General features: G+C 41.8%; 1 protein-coding gene across 1 annotated transcript in view; it reads right to left on the bottom strand.

Annotated features, from left to right (window-relative positions):
• Positions 1 to 1,014: 1,014 nt before the first annotated feature.
• LOC104275284 (WASH complex subunit FAM21A-like) overlaps positions 1,015 to 16,764 on the bottom strand; it is a gene marked incomplete at its 5' end in the record, with an annotated part of 26,692 nt that continues 10,942 nt past the window's right edge. Inside the window, 12 exons of the mRNA XM_009871205.1 lie at positions 1,015 to 1,638; positions 4,647 to 4,859; positions 5,572 to 5,634; positions 7,177 to 7,296; positions 8,380 to 8,475; positions 8,668 to 8,796; positions 10,799 to 10,981; positions 11,879 to 12,073; positions 12,978 to 13,089; positions 13,544 to 13,707; positions 15,092 to 15,208; positions 16,557 to 16,661. Coding sequence (XP_009869507.1) covers positions 1,015 to 1,638; positions 4,647 to 4,859; positions 5,572 to 5,634; positions 7,177 to 7,296; positions 8,380 to 8,475; positions 8,668 to 8,796; positions 10,799 to 10,981; positions 11,879 to 12,073; positions 12,978 to 13,089; positions 13,544 to 13,707; positions 15,092 to 15,208; positions 16,557 to 16,661 — 2,121 coding nt within the window. The remainder of the gene's footprint in view (positions 1,639 to 4,646; positions 4,860 to 5,571; positions 5,635 to 7,176; positions 7,297 to 8,379; positions 8,476 to 8,667; positions 8,797 to 10,798; positions 10,982 to 11,878; positions 12,074 to 12,977; positions 13,090 to 13,543; positions 13,708 to 15,091; positions 15,209 to 16,556; positions 16,662 to 16,764) is intronic.

The following is a 16,764-nucleotide window of genomic DNA, read 5'->3' as shown; positions in this document are numbered from 1 at the left end:
ATGGGTCATCACGATCGTCCAGGACTTTTAGCGGTAATCGCAGGCTGGCCACAAGGTAAAGACCTTTCAATGCCACCTAAGGAGGTGGTGACACGTGCTGAGGAAGCTCCACCATATAATCAGTTACCAGAAAATGAAAAGCAATATGCCCTATTCACTGATGGATCTTACCACCTTGTAGGAAATCGCCGTAAGTGGAAAGCTGCTGTGTGGAGTCCCACAAGACAAGTTGCAGAAGCAGCTGAGGGAGAAGATGGATTGAGTCAGATTGCAGAGGTAAAAGCCATCCAGCTGGCCTTAAACATTGCTGAACGGGAAAAATGGCCAGAGCTCTGTCTTTATACTGACTCATGGATGGTGGCAAATGCTTTTTGGGCTTGGTTAAAACAGTGGAAGCAAAATAACTGGCAGCGCAGAGGGAAGCCTATTTGGGCTGCTGAACTATGGCAAGACATTGCTGCTCGGCTAGAGAACTTGATTGTAAAGGTACCCCACGTAGATGCCCATGTGCCCAAAAGTCGTGCCACTGAGGAACAGCGACACAACTGGCAAGAAGTTTTGAGTCCCTTTTCCCCATGAACGACTCAGCAGAAGTGCCTTAGCATGGAACTGTGCACAAGTCAAGTAAAGTACACAGAAGCTTGTATCAGCTGGCCAGCCTTTCAACTTTATTCTTTTTAAAGAAGAGTTATCTGAGCTGCTGTGCACTGAACAGACAGCTAATAGATAAGAACCAAACACTTTATTACTCTGAAAAAGGTGATAATCATAGGTATGTTGTCACAGCACACTGACATGCCTGCTCTGTGTTAAGGCTCCACCTTTCAATCCACTCTTGCTAATAAGGGGGTCAACAACAAAAGTAAGGTTTTCTATTGCCCAGTTGCAGTGCATGACTGATAGCTTACTTTACTACCTATCCTGCTCACCCCATGCTACTCAGCAGTCTTCATTAAGCCTATGTAGAGGGGTCTGCAAAAGAACTTGGGTTTCAAAAAGGCCAAGGTGGCACGGTCAGTAATTTACCTCAAAGATATCTTGGGCTGTAGGGTCAACAGCTTGCTGGACAGCAGGTTTCAACTCCTTTTTTCCAGTTTTCTGACAGGTGAAGAGAGAGTCTTCCTCTTCCTCCAAAAAAGGTACAGGGCTGCGTTTTGTTGAAGATTTTTGCTGTGCAGGCTGGAAAAGATCCTTGCTGTCCTGATCACTCAGAATAGACAGATCAGGCTTTTTCTCCCTGCCCTTCATGGGTTTGTTAGCCACACTGTCTGGCATTCCCTCCTTTAACTTTGATGGTGCAGCTGATCTCAGTGTTGAGCTGCTTGCAAAAAGGTCTTCTGATTCAAACAGATCATCTCCTTGGTCTGTGGATTCTGGAGGAAGGAGTTTGTTTGTCCCAGGAGGTAAAACACTACCGTGAGCTGGTAGTGACAAGCTAGAGAGAAAGCCATTTTCTTTGGACTCTGCTTCTATAGCAAGAGGCTCCTTTATGTTCACTACTGCTGGCATCTGTTTTGGTAGAGAGAATTGTGATTCTTTAGCACTGTCCACCTCCTCATTTTCTTCAGACTCTTGGGCAGCTAGACGGCGGGCCATTCTGCTAGGAGGTCTTCGTTTTCCTGTAACTTTGATCCTGGTCTGCAAGAAAAGGAGTAAAGCAGAGTGTCATGGGTTTGAGCTAAAACCCAGTTCTATTTAGTGATTTTTACTTTTCAGTTTAGTGTCTTCTAAAAGGCTGCATTTTCTGAAGTTAGCAGCATGTTTTTGCAGACAGTGTCTGCTACTGGCAGTGATAACACCTGATGTTTACAGTTACTGCCTGGGACTGGGATGCAGAAAGGCTCTTGCTTATACTTATTCCTATAGTGACCAAGGCCACTGCTGGCTCTTGTGTGCCACGCTGAGGGTGCCAGGTAGTAAAGGGGGGTCACAAGGAAGTAAAAGGTTGCACTTCCGGGGGGGTAACAGGCAGGACAGGTGACCAACGAGAGTATTCCATCCCATATATGTCATATTTAGTATAAATTGAGTGATCATGAGAGTTTCGTTCCCTTTTGCCCTTTTTTTCTTTGCCCTTTTCTGCAATGGCCGGTGTCCAGGGAGGACTCCATCTGACCTCCTGCTTTTGATCCAGATCCTGAGTTCCCAAATCCAGCTCCCTGAATCCATCCCCCTGCCGCCACGGGTGAGCCTGGGGCTGCCCCAGTGCCTTGTGCTCTGCAGCACCAGCGGTGATTGCTATCGGGGGAGGGAGTCGGGTTTGATATCGGGCTATTACCTATAGTTGTATATAGTTCATTACTTTTATCATTCCCCTTTTCTTTCTATTATTGTTTCATTAAAGCTGTTCTAGTTTTTTTTTCTTCTCTAACCCAAAAGTCTCTCTGCTTCATTCCCTTTTCCTTCCCATTTGCGGGCGGAAGAGGGGGTTAGAGTGCGTCTGTCCGTGTTAGAGGCCGGCCCAGCCCTAACCCACGGCAGCAGAGCAAGGTTATACAGAAAGAACAAAAACCGACACACTTCACAGAAGACAGGTTAGGATTCCCATTATGTTTCCTCACAGCACTTTGTTTGCCTTCACAACACTGCAATTAGCATGCATTACCAGTTTTGTACTAGCACACTGAAGCCAAATTAACTACAAGTTCTGTTCACAGCTCTGGTTTAAGTAACTTGAACGTGTACATTGAAACAAATACTCGGTAATCTTGAACAAGAATGTTGCGCAGACATTGATGTAGGTTATAGGGATAAGCAGCAGGAACCATTCATCAGCAGCTCAGTATCATCCACTCTCCTCATTTTTCAGAAATGGGAAAGATGGACAAGTGGGACATTCAGACTTGGAGTAGTTTGCAGCAAGATTCAGAAAAATAACACAGTACTCTTGATTTGCCATCCTCTGGTCATTTCACAGCAGGTGAATTTTGGCTACAAAAGCAAGAGCATTCACAAGCAGAGTGTCACAGCAAGCCACTCTAGCTCCTCAGCTTTAGGTAATACCTTAGTCAGTTTGACAGCTTGCTAATCCAGGGGCTTCTGCAGTGCAGTTAGTAGTCTGTCCAAGCCATGACTAATTATGCTTTCCATTTAATTTAATTTTATGCATAGCCTGCTGCAGTTCATTCCTCTGCTGCTTTTAAAGAAGCCCCCCTGCAAGTTTCCATTATAGCCTCTACCAGATCCCACATGGACAGGAGTATTCACACAGGCAGGAAATAGATCAGTACAACCTCCTCTTCCCTTTTGTTAGTTGCTGTGTTGGAGTAGAAGGAAAATCTGGATGGATGTGCTGTCACATAGCTTAAAGGAGCTGTGTGGTTTTGTCCAAATCACTGTGGAAGCACATCTGCCTTCAGAATGTGGGGCTGTATTGATCTGAGAACGGCTGAAAACCAAGAAAATTATGACGGAAGGGAGATGCACTTGAAAAAAACCCCGTGATCCCTGCTCCATGCACTGTTCTTTGAAAGGACAGCTGGAACACTGGGTAGGTTGCTTTGTTCTAGCCTTTGGAAAAACGTGCATCTGGCTGCATATATTTACAGCTTAAACTCAAACTTGAAAGGTTCAAGAAGTGACAACATGCCAAAATTCAAACATGTAACCTGAGCTACAAAAAACAGTTACTGTGTACTTACTGAATGCTTCTTCTCAGATTACTTCTGTAAACAAACCTACATCATCACTGAGCTAAAATGAACATTCAACATTGACCATATGCAGCTACAGGAGCTCTACTCTTTTGCAAGTCTATCTGTTTAAAAGTATCATGATAGAGGGTTATGCAGGACATGCTGCTACTGGAAACAACTATTCCTATATGGTAATGCATTAGTCTGATGTACAAGCTTCAAACCCATTTGACACCATGGTGTCATGTAAGCCACTGTGGTGACAGCTGCTGCATCTTCCCAACTCATCTCTGCTGCTCACCTAGTAATGAACAGTCCCAGCAGCAATAAGGAAAGAAACAAAGTTACGATCCTAAATATCTTATTCATATCGCCCAGACCATATCTGAACTGTAGGGTTCAAGATTTTTTTGTTATAAAAAGCACTAAATCTTTAATTAAAATATTGCTTTTCCAGTCAGTAAAGTAAAAGGTTATGAATAAGAAACTAAGTGAGTCAGGAGGCAGAGATCTGCCATGTCAAAAGCTGTAATGCTTTTTTGTTTTGGTTTTGTAGCATTTTTTTTCTTTAAAAAGAAAAATCTTCTTTGAAAAAGAAATGGGAGTGACAGTTCAGGACAACATTTTTATCCACAGAGGAGGTAAAGTTCAGCCTGCAGCAATGATGTATTCTTGATATCTTGCTACAGCAGCTGTCCATAATATATTTTATAGTTAGCCTAGAGAGATGCCTTTTTTATGATTTTCAGATTTTAACTTATAGGGAAAAATAACTGTATTTAGGGAACGTAGATACGTATCTTAAAAAGGCACAGAATTAGGAATATGCATGAGTAGAGGTAAGAACATAGTAGGCTTGACCTTCTCTTCAGCGGTCCATGGAAGTTGGAGGGGATTAGATTCAGACAGACCACACTGCTAGCAAAACTTACATACCAAAACACAAAGGGCTGCACAAGGACAGACCATATTTTTAATCCTCATTTCTGTCCCTCTAAAGATCAAGGTTACCTTATTGGCACTGTGCAAAGTATCCGCTTGCATAGGCTGATCAAAGCTTACACCGAGTTCTTCGTTGCTTCCTGCAGCTGAGACAGCTTCACTATTCTGGACATCCTTGGACTCATGCAACAGAGTGTCCAAAATTGGTAAGGGAGACTTTACATTGGAGACCTTAGGCATTGCACCAGGTAGTAAGGCTGCAGGGTTAATAGCTAAGTTAGCCTACAAAATAGAGAAAACAAAAAACACACTCAAAAAGAGATCATGTTAATACTGCTCAAGGGCAAGCATGGGTCCAGAGAAGCAGCAAGAACTATCTCATGTAGGCATTCAAGTTCTACGTGTGCCAGGCCTTTCTCACCGCTATGCACTTCTGTGTCTGCCACATCCTCTAAATCTCACACATCTCACTGTGCCTGCAGAGTGCTCAGCACTATTATTCTGTGTAAGAGCTTCTGGAGCAGCATGGCCACGTTATGTCAGACCAAAACCTATGTAGCTCAGTACCCTGTCTGAGGGCACTGGTTCTGATGTTAAGAATAATACTGTCATATAGACAGGTATTAGTTGTTCCGAGTCAGAAAAGGGACATAACTAAACTCCTGTGAGTCTCTGAGCACATGCCTAAGATAGATATACTTAAAAGATATACTTAAAATAGTGCTGAGAAGAATAGGAGGTCAAAGAGGAGCCCACCCTCTGTCCCCAAATTAAGTAACTAGTGCTGCTCCGTCAGGTCTGAAATGGGAGGGGAAAATAAAATTAAACATGCAATACAGAAAAAGTAACAGAAAATATGCTATCTGAAAAAAATAACAAAATTGCGAGAGTATGATAAGGAAGTAAAAAGATTTTTGTTTCAGCAAAAGCCATCAGCGAGGCAAGGAAGATTTTAAATTTTTTTTTAAGTTAAAATGCCAGTAAAGTTAATTACTTGTAGCTTTCCAATCCGAGATGAGGGCTCTTTGGTTTTAATGGGAACAGGACCTGTAGATTTCTGCACAAAATTACACTGGATTAAACAAGTGGACAAGTTGTTACCAACCAGACCATAGTTTGCATGTTAATATATCTACAGAAAGCAGCTCACTCCTTACTCATTTTTGAAGATACCTTGTTATAATCAATTCTACCACCAGCGCTAGTCAGTCAGTTTTTAGATTCAGATCCCCACATGTCATATCCCCATCTTCATTATCACATTTCATTCCACCCTCCTTCTACCCAGTACTTTGCCAGAGTAACCCAACGACTTCCATCTTCTCCAGGTCGCACATACCTCCAGTCAAATCAAACTGTGACACTTATCTTTCCTCCTTGCCTATTTCCTCCCTTAAGGCCCTCTGAAGCCATGTTGCCAGGTCAGGAAATAAATTTCTTTTTTTGTGACTGGCTGTAATAGGTCCACAGACTTCAATGAAGCTCACTTGGAAACCAAGAAGGCTACAAATTGTACCTCTCAGCCTACAGAAAAACAGCTTCAGAGAAGAGAGTAGAGCATCAGTGCCAGAAATAACACTAAAAAGCTAAAAGAGCAAGGGCAGCTTTTTGGTCAGAAGACTTAGGTCAATTCTAGGACTTAGGGATGAACCAGATCAGCTAAGGAGCTCTTCCCTGGGCTTGCTCTCCACAAGTCTGTGGTCTACACTGTTCTGTGAGCTAAGCTCTACGCTGTTGGTATGACTGGGCAGTCAGCAAGGGTTTGCAAGGGTGAGGACACTGGTTTGGAGGTCTTGATAGCATGACAGAAGAATCCTAGTGTTTGAGGAGATCATTCTCCACTTAAATGCATGTGGCATTCAGCTGAACCTCAGACAGGCTGAAATCGTTCCTATATCATGCTGTCAGTAGCTACAAAACAGGGAAGATGAGCATGGTTCTACACTTCAAGGAATACTTCACCATAAGGGAAGGCAGGCTAATTACTAGCCCTGCAGACTTGCTCTGTGTTCCTCAACGCAGAGCATAAAAACACAACACCCACCCCCCACAATGAAAAGCTGATCTCCCACAGATGGAAATCCGACAAGCAGCTCTTGGCGCAAGCCAGAATTCAGATCCAGACTGCCTCTCCCAAAGACCTTTGGTTCCGCAGGATTAGGGACAGGAGCAGGAGTCTTGTTTGCTCGTTGTCAAGTCTCCAAGATAAGATTCTCAACAGGCACAGATTTGTGCTGCATGCCCTGGTTTTCCTTCTGAGAAAGCGTACCTATAAAGATTATATTCATTCCAACAGACACTGGCACTTCAGAGAAGATGAACAACAACCCATTTTCAGTCCAACTGGACCTGAGGCGTAGTTCTTCACCGCCTTGTACTTTTGCCTTTATAAGAGTGTGGGCAACGAACAAAACACTCTCAGTAGCATTTAAACTTCTTGCTACTAACGGTGCACGCTGATAAGCAGAGACAAGTTTGGACACGCATTGCTGCTTTGCAGCCAGTGAATCCAGGCATTAGTTTTGATCTTATTAAAACAAAATGAGATACATTTCTTTTTCTTCACACACTGTTCAGATTGCAAGATTTAAGTACTTGCCTCTGTAGTTACTGACTTTGGAGCTTCATCTTGCTTGGCACTTGAAGCATTTTCTAGAAGGTTACTGCTCTCCAAGGAAGGGCCAGTACTGGCCTTAAGTGTTTTCTTTTCAGCTATTTTCTGAAAGCATTAAGAGCAAAAGTCAACATGAATTAGGTAAAAAGCATGGTTTGCAGATCAAAAAAAAACAACCAACAAACCAAACCCAAAGCAACAAGCAAAGCTTTATAAAATCTTGCTTCTATCTGAAAAGAAAACTAGCCACATCTTTTGACTCCACAATGCATAGTAGGCATTGTCTTTTGGCTTTGCAATGACAAGGACCTCCCACTCCTGCATTCCTTTAGCCTACCTCAACCTTTTGCTGGTAATGATAAATATTGACAGTTTCAATAAACTTCCAAATGCATACATATTTCCTTATGCACAGGACAGCAGGGAAAATAAAAGCACAAAGCTAGCTAAGAAACACTGCTATTTTTAATGTTTTCAAGCAAATAGGCTCCACATATAGCTGCCAAGTGCTAATTACCTAAGACCACCCCTTCCACAGTCCTCAGAGAACTGTTTCCAGGAACCACTGCCAGTTTTCCAGCCTAACTTCCAGCTATACACGTGAAAAGAGACTGAAGTAAAAGTTGGCTTCAATTTAATTAAGCTAAATACATTTAGAGTAGCAGTTTAGAATGCATGTTAGGACTTTGACCTCAGATCACCTGTAATGCAGTCAAGTTCATTACTGCAACTGCTTGTCCTCTCAAAGCAATCCAGTGATCACAAGGATTTTAATACAGCATTCATGACCTTAAATCAAACCAACCTGCAGAGACTTTAATTACATAAGTATCAGCGCAAGGCTCATCTGTCATGCACGAACTACTGGAAAGTAATATTAGCAAGCTAAACAATAAAACAATTAAACAATACAAACTCTACTACTCTGATTTCTGCTCAGGTGTGTTCTCTTATCCCTCAGCCAGACTCAGTGGTACACAACAAGAAAAATCACCCCAGCTTTGGAAGACCTAATGCATCTGTTTGTGCCTCATGTCATCAGGGTCACAAGAGCCATTTCTATTCTCTCAAAAAGATTTGAGAACTCACTTCATTTCTCATGGGACTACATACGGAAACAAAAATCGCTTTCATATACTTCTTTCCAATGTCTTTTATATAACCCATTTACAGCAGAGGAACAGATACCGGAAGGTTTGTTTTAGGAGTACTGAAGAGATCATCTTCATCGTCATCGCCAAAAAGCCCTCCTCCAGATGATGGCTTCAGGATACGGTTTGCAGACTAAAGAGACAAAAGATAAAGAATAGATGTCTGTGTGTCACAGATTAAAAGCATATCTTTGGCCTACGATGCCTGAACTGATATTAGCACTTGGCCCTCCCTGGAAAACAGGGAGTTTGTTCAAACAAACAAGGCTGCACATTTCAAAGACTGTTTCTAAACAGCAAGTTCAGAAAAGAGCTCTGAATTCACCATTGACTTCTTGGGACTGGCAAAGAGGTCAACATCTGGATCATTGTCCTTCTGAAGTTTGTGACTGAAGAGGAGCTCTTCGTCTTGAAAGACTCCAGTGCTTTTGGGCCGCGTACTGTTCTCAGAAGTCTGGAAGGAGAAGAGAAGGGTTCACACAGTGAGAAACTCTCTCCTTAAGGAAGTTATTTGCCTAGGGACAAGGGAGGTTACAATAAGCCTGAGGCTACACTACAACCCTGATAATAAAAATACAACTTTAGCTATCAGTTATATATTTCACTTTGGCCAAATTTGCAAAACTTACAATGTAAATATTTATATTCACAGTTCAATTTGATGAGAAGACATTAACCAAAAAGTATCTGTGCCTGCTGACCCGAGATCCAGCTGTTACTATTTCCCTGTAAAACTTCCTTACAAGGAAGGAAAAAAAAAGTTTTCAGTATGTTACTTTGAGTGTACAGAAAGGTTTATATTTCAGTAAGACTTTTATGCCTTGAATTTTTCAGCTGAGGATGCAGGACAGAGAAGTCAGAGGAAGAGAATCTGATTAATTATCTTCCTAAACTACCTTTTTAAAGAAAAATAAACTTAAAAAAAAAAGACAACAAATGGGGTTGAAGGCCTCTAAAGCTATTATTATTGCTAGATTCCCTTTTCTTCTTGCACTGAAGCAAACACATCCCCAGAACAAAGAACAGAACACACTGTCTGCTTTTGGCAAGAACTTGTACTTCCAGATATGTTGGTGGTGGAAAAAGCTGACAGTCAAACATAGCACCTTATCAGCCCTGTGCTATCTGGTGAGCCAACCACTATCAGCTGCTTGGACACCAAAATCAATGCCTTCCTACGATTATGGTCACTGTATGCACTCAGATCTGACATTCAAAAGTAAAAGGCCCTGCTGAAAGTCTAGGTAGAGGCCAGTATCTGTGGTTTGTTACCCAGCTGTCTCTTCAGGATCTACGCAAATGAAAGGATGTCTCTTAAGAGCATAACTGAGTGTCCAATAGCATAACATCAGACTCAAAATTCAAGCTGCAGGAGCAATAGTCATAAGAATAAAGGTGGATTCTCCCCTTCCCAGTTCACGTCTCCAGGAGCCCCAAAGGGCTGCCTACTAAAGCTAGTTTCCAGTACACTGTTTTTGGTCCACACACTCTGTCCTATGATTTTTATTACTGCTCCACTCTCAGCACTGGCTTTAATTTTATATCAAAAGCCAAGCCACATTTTTAGAGCACTAGAATTGCTGGTTATGCCCAGATACATGATGCAGATCTAGAAGTATCCACACATGAAGCACATATTACATTGACATAAGCAAAGAAAATAGTAGCACCTTTCAGACTGCCTATCAAAAAGATCAAGTTCCTAAACTTGATTTTTGCATGAATATGCATTTCATCACTTTAATCACTTTGTGACTGTTACATGCTGACAGCTGAGTGCTTTGAAGGAAAGATTCAAAAGGATTTGTAACTTTCCAAATTCATAGGACAGATGTGGCTTCTTGCAACCATCTCACAATGTGCCCTCCCCAACTGCCCCCCCAAACACATTCACAACAAGTAAATAAGCACTCAAGGTTAACAATGCATTTTAACTCAGAAGCAGCTATAACCAGGGATTTTTCTCCAAGAGCCATCTATTGTGTTCAGCTCCAGAGACTTCTGAATAAAGTGCGTATAGCTTTTAGAGTTGACAGCTTAGTTTACATAGTCACGCTAAGATGATGAAACTCTGTGGAATACTGTAGTATGCAGTATGCACTTTTTTGTCATGACTTCAAGTTTCCCCCTAAAAAATTTTGGTACATCTGCACCAAGTAGAAACGAGAACATTGCTGTGCATCCAAGGATAATGCTGCTGAAGATTCCAAGTCTACCTATTGATGGCATATGCTATATCAGAAAAACCAGACAAGAAGAATACGACAACTTGGAGCTTTTTTTAAAAAGTGAACATGCATACTTGAAAAATATAAGTGAACACAGAATTAAGATGATTCTTGCTGAAACTAAGTTTGCAGGCATATATCCACCAAGCGAACTGCAACAATATAAAGAAAATAGAGATAAATCAGAAGGCTTCAAATTCCACAATTCTTCTACTTCCCTAGACTCACCACACCAATTTCTTTATGTGCATTTTTAATGCCATCATCATCTTCCAGTCTCTCCTCTTCCTCCTCTTCAAACAAGCTTAAGACTTTCTTAGCTTGGGCCTTGACATCTTTTTCCAGAGCTGGTGGTGATGTTGCAAACGGATCTGAACTGCTGGCTGGCTCTGAAGATGTTGCTGCAAAAGGCTCCACCAAAAAAAAATAAAACCACACACATCAGCCTGTTATTTAGTTCAGGTTTGCCCCTAAACCCACTAAGCTTTCTTTGTTAAATACCACTGGTGATCAGAGTTCTGCAATCCATTACCAAACAGACAACTATATTGAACTGATTTTTCTTAGGTAGGCAGAATAGCAACATGCAGATTAGCAAGAGACAGTAGATAAAGAAGAGAAGATGCTTTATGGCTCTAAAGGGAACACAATTTTCTTCCGGTATCCTACACTGTAGCACTGTTGCTAAGCAGCTTCCTCCTCATCCGTATGTCAGGTTGCATGTGTGCCACAAGGCTGCTTTAAGCAGCTTTGCCATTATCTCTGAGGTAACTAGTTCATGCAAGCTGTGAATATTTGCAGTGGGCAGCACTACCTGTTCAGGGAAGCGCAAATCATACTAACTACTCTGGAAATTATTCAGCTGGTAATCACCCAACAATCACTCAGTAAAACCATGCCCCAGATTAAGTTTTGATGAAGCTTCTTCAAGAATACGCTCGATAATACACACCAATACTGTTCAGTACTGCCCAGAAGCCACAGCTACCAACTCATCAGACAATGCATTGAAACAGTTACTGAGCTTGAAGCAAAGGTGTCACGCTAGCATAGGCAAAAAGAACCTGAACAACCAAAAAAACCCCAAACAACTCTTGTGAAAGTCAGTTGGGAAACGACTTTTAAATTACATTGAATTAATTTGCTGTTTCATTGACAAGTGATTGTGCTAAAGAGACAGTTATTCTCTCCTTGGCAATAGAAGAGGCAATCCAGAAGAAGAATTCTGTCTTAGAGCAGCACTGTTAGATTGGCTTTTTAAAACTGAACCTTTACCAGACTTTAGATCAATGTAAGAAAATCCCTCACTTTTTCCTTTGTTTGCTGCCCTGCAACGTCTGTTCCTCTAGGCACTGCTCCTCTAGGAACTGCTCTGGGCTCTTCTAAACACCACAATGTATCTTCTGCCTGGTTAGACTTTGCTGCTCTACCTAGCAGATCTTCCTTTTCCTTCTTTTCTTCTTCATTAAAGAAAGGCAGTGCTTGTGCTGGTTTTACTTTCTCCTGCAAAAATAAGAGAATCTTGGTGACACAAAATTGTTAAGTACGTAAGCAGCATACACTGCTGTGGCATAGCAGTTTCAGTTCACCTTCTGCAGGTGCCTACAGTCATTGGCAACATGCTTGACTTCTACTTTCCTCCCATTGGACATTCTTGTTTGTGGCTTTTGATTTCTAGAATTATAAGCTCTTGAGTCTGGCTGATTTCTGTCAGGAAGGAATTGCAATCTTAGAGCACATGCCCTGTGAATTTGTCTCGTTGGTGCACCACCTCCTATGACTGCCAGCAGCTAGACTGCGGCTAGTCTGATCCTTCTTCTGTTCCCCAGTCTGTTATGTTTATGGGCCATGACAGCTTACGGGGTGGTACACACATACGTACAGGAATCCACATTACAGATACAGCTGCATTAAGCTTTTGCAACTCTACTTTCAATTCCAAAGCACAACCAGACAGTCAGTACTCTATGGGCTAAATTTGTAAGACAGATGACAGCATAAGCACCCTCAACAAAGGGCCAGTACGAAGCCCGTAGACACTTGTGAATCAGCTTGTGTTGAGGTGACATAAAGGGTGAAGCCCTGGCTCCACAATCAGCAGTAAGCAGTTTGTTCCTGTGAAAAGTATTTTATGGTTGAGAGCTCTCAAAACATCCTTAGGAAGGGCTTTTAGCATAAATCAAACAAATTTGGAGTTAGTGGTCAAGAAAACTTTGAAATCTGGATCAGGCTGATGGTAGTAAGAAGTATTACATGTAAAGAGTTCAATCTGCCCTGTTTCCATTCCCAATTTTCTAGAACTACCACTGTCTAAAGCAAGATAGACTTACACTCAGTACCTAACAAGGAAGACAGACTATAAAAGGACCAAGTGTATCACATTAGTTTTAAAAGAAAAAGGATGTACCGCTGCAGCCTTAGTAGTTGAAGGAAGTAGCGTTGATTGGGAGGTGAAAAGTGATTCCCCATTAATAGCATCATCTTCAAACAACAACGATACCTTCTGTGGCTTTCTTTGGCTGCAGTGAGAGAGAAGAGAAAGTAGAAGATTCAGTGCAAAGTTTCAGAGGCACATCTGTTTAAAAGCATCACTTAGGACAATGATTTGCATCAAGCAGTCCCAGATACACGACTCAGCTTCCTCACTGTCTCCATTTTACAACCCTCCACTCTTGTCTGTAAAGCTTTCTGCAGAACTGAAGATAAAAAGACACCAAGAGGATTTAAAGAGGATTTTATATCGCAGGCATGGAAATGGAAAGCCCAGTTCAGTGATGGCAAGGAGAATAATTCAGCACAAACACAAAAGAGGTGACAAGAGCCCAGTCCATTCCCACTCACACGCCTCTACTTCCTCCTCAGCACAAGTAGCACGGGACAACAATTGCAACATGCCCAGGTCCGCCCAGGTTTAAGGGCGCTGCTGGTCTGCTCTGAAAAAATGCCTCTCCCCTCCCCTCCTGGTGCTGTCACCTCTCTTTAGTGATTGCAAATAAATCCTCCTCATCCTCTTCTTCAAAGAGGCTCGTCTTCTTCACAGCTTTAGCCTGAGTGACAGTGCTAGCTGGTTTTGCAGGGTCCTCTTTTCGGTCATCTTCAGAAGGAAGTTTTGCTGGCTTGGGGATATTCCAGTGTTCCTTAAAAACAAGGAACCTTTAAGTTTTCTTTTGTCTTGGTCAAAGTCACTTTCCCATCTTCTCTATAAGCAGAAACACTTCAGGATCTTGGCAATCCTTGCATCTCTCTACTAGTTTATGCTCCTGCCTTTGTGTTAGCCACTGCAGTCTGACCTTGCTCACGCCTTGCAGAGAGCCTGACCACCTTCTTTTGCTATTTGCCCAGCAAAACAGAGTACACACACTTTATTTAGTTGCTCCTAACAACTAAGGTCAGGATCAACTGCAGTCACAGGAGTGAGGTCACCCAATACAACCTGATTTGAGCCACTTAAATAATTAGCAAGTCTGATGTATGGGGAAAGAAACAAAATAAAAAAAAAAACAAGAAAACTCACAACACCCAGACTCCAGGCACCTCATTCCTAGGGTGCATGATGCTGCACTTTTTTTTTTTTTATCCCTCTGGAGCTAGCACTTCATCAAGGCTCAGAGAACAAGTCAAAAAAATTTACATTAGGAAACATTTCTGGGGTTGGGAGAGTTTTCTGGCTTGCGTGTTCTCTTATTCAATGTTTCAATTGGTTTGCCCCATTCCCCACCTCTGTTCATCCCCTTTCTGGATAGGTGTACAGGCATGTTGAAGTATGAATTTGGTTTAGTCCAAGACAAAAATGTATCTAAAGATACTACTAGTATCCACTAAACAAGCAATTACAGAACAGATAATAAAAACCAAGTCTGCACAAAAGAATAACTTTGGGGAGGTGGGAGGGCTAAGAATAGTCTGGATCCTATTCACGTGAGTTAATCCAGACACTTTGCAGACAAATTTTTAATTTATTTAGTGTGTCTGGCTTTCATTTAAGATGAAAGAAATCACCTAATCTGTCCCTACATTCCATTTTTTCCCATCTCTAGATTTAAAAAACAAAAAACAACACAAAAACCAAAACAGACCAAGCAAACAAAAAACTCAAGCACCACACACACAAAAAAAACCCCCCACCCCAAAACCCCAAAACACAGAAAAACTCACAACATACCTATCTAGAACTACTAAAATTTCCTTACATAGATTAAAACAGTAAGAGCAAACTTAAAAGTACTGGAAGAGAAAAATAAGTCAGATTTGTTGGCAGCAGTCTCCATTTGCTATTGATCTTTCTACAATTTGCATTGAAAATACCAGCTTTCCCTTCCACATGACTTCTGTTATCTAGGTCTTGAGATAATTTGGGCCAAGAATCAGACAGCTTCCTCAGATTCAAATACGTCACAGGACTAGGGCAGGCATGGCATGGCAGACACAGCAGAGTCTGACTGTGGTTCCTATCAACAGTTTTATGCTTTTCCCAGCTGAAACCCAAGTAACCCCTTTCAATCAAATCTTACTCCTTAGTACCTCCTCATCACTGCTGAACAACAAGCTGGAGGCTTTCTTGAGTGACTCCGACTGTTTTGCTTTCTCTTCTGGAGGTTTCTCCTCTTGCTTCTTGGCAGGTACCACACCAAAGAGATCCTTAAAAAAAATATCTTTTTTTAAAAAAATTGATAGCCAAAGCCACAATTAAAAGCTCAATGACAAGTCATTAGCAGGCAAGACACTTGCCATCCACTTCTCAGATGAGTAGGATAGAAAAATGGTGTTCTGCGAACCCTTTGTCAAGACAATTTCAAGTGTGATACACTGTAATACAGAGAATTCTACATGCAAAGCATTTGACAGACAAGAAACTTGTAAGCCCACAGCCTGGTTCTGGCCCACAGATTCTCCATCGTAAGGCTTGACCAGCAGTCAAAAAACCACCGTACAGCAATTCTGTTGCACAGCAGCTAACACAATGGGGCACTGTTTCCACATCTAGGTAACAAAATAGAAAATGAATACTATTCTGAGGACAGGCAATAGGCAAGCTGAACCACTACCACTGGGCAAGAACCAAGACTCTTCACCTGAAGAAACTCATGCAGATTATTATATAGGCATCAGAATACGCAAAAAATATGTTGACGTAATGACCTAACACTTATTTATGCTTTTCTCCACTCAATTTGAACTTCAGTTCCATAACACAACCCTCACGACAGATACCAGAGACCGTATCAAATTAGACAATGTTTCACTACTCTGACAGTTGCTTCTGAACAGCCCCTGTTCAGAACGGTGAGTTGGGAGCAAGGCTTTCTTGAACAAGAAACCTTTATCTTGAGTTTGCAGAAGTCCCTTATGGCTCTGAGCAGGCCTCTGATTTGCCTCAGGTTAAGACTATGGGGTAAGTTAACTCCCCATGAAGGCTGCTGCAGGCCCAGAGTTGAAAGTTGTTTGAAGGGTGTGTGGGTGGCAGAAGAGGGTAAAAAAAGAAAGGGACATACTAATTCAATTTTGTCACGTTTCTTGCGCAAACTGTGCTCAGATCTCAGTTTCTACACTAGCACCCATAATTCTTAAACACTGAAAATGAGGAAAAAAAGGGAATTCATCAGCCCTGACACAAGAGAAGCAAGAAGTCATCCATACGGCTAGGTACTACAGACTAGGATAAAACAGCTTCCAGAAGCTCATGTTTTGCTGCTCAGTGTTGTCTAGTCCTATCAGAGGGATAAAGTCCTTCATGTTTAGGTCCAGAGATATGCAATGACTACAAAAAGTACTAAAAAGACACTAAGAACTTGCAACAGTCCCTGCTACTGCTCTCCTCCATAATGCTGGGAACAGTTACACAATGCAAGATCGATTTAGTCATCTGATTCAGTGCTCCATTTACCAGCTTTGTGTTGTAAACTTCTGAACATTTCCTGCTGCATTTGCAACAGGCTGTGCAGAAGGGTTCATGGGAACACAGACGGTATCAGGAAGTGGTACTTACCTCTTCATCATCATCGAACAGAGAGAGCGGAGCTTTTGTCATGGACTTGCTGGTGGGGAGAGACGTAGCGTTGGACTTCACAGTTTTACTTGATGAAAACAAGTCCTGTGCAAACCAAAGAAGCATCACTTTGCAAAGCAATGCTATACATTTAAGAACTCTAAATGGGATGTTTATGTTCTTCCTTTTAAGAGAAGTGCTTAGTGTG

The sequence above is a fragment of the Apaloderma vittatum genome, unplaced genomic scaffold (assembly GCF_000703405.1).
Source record: "Apaloderma vittatum isolate BGI_N311 unplaced genomic scaffold, ASM70340v1 scaffold2586, whole genome shotgun sequence".
Classification (NCBI taxonomy): domain Eukaryota; kingdom Metazoa; phylum Chordata; class Aves; order Trogoniformes; family Trogonidae; genus Apaloderma; species Apaloderma vittatum.
The sequence above is the reverse complement of the archived record's forward strand: the minus strand, read 5'-3'. Positions and strand labels throughout refer to the sequence as shown.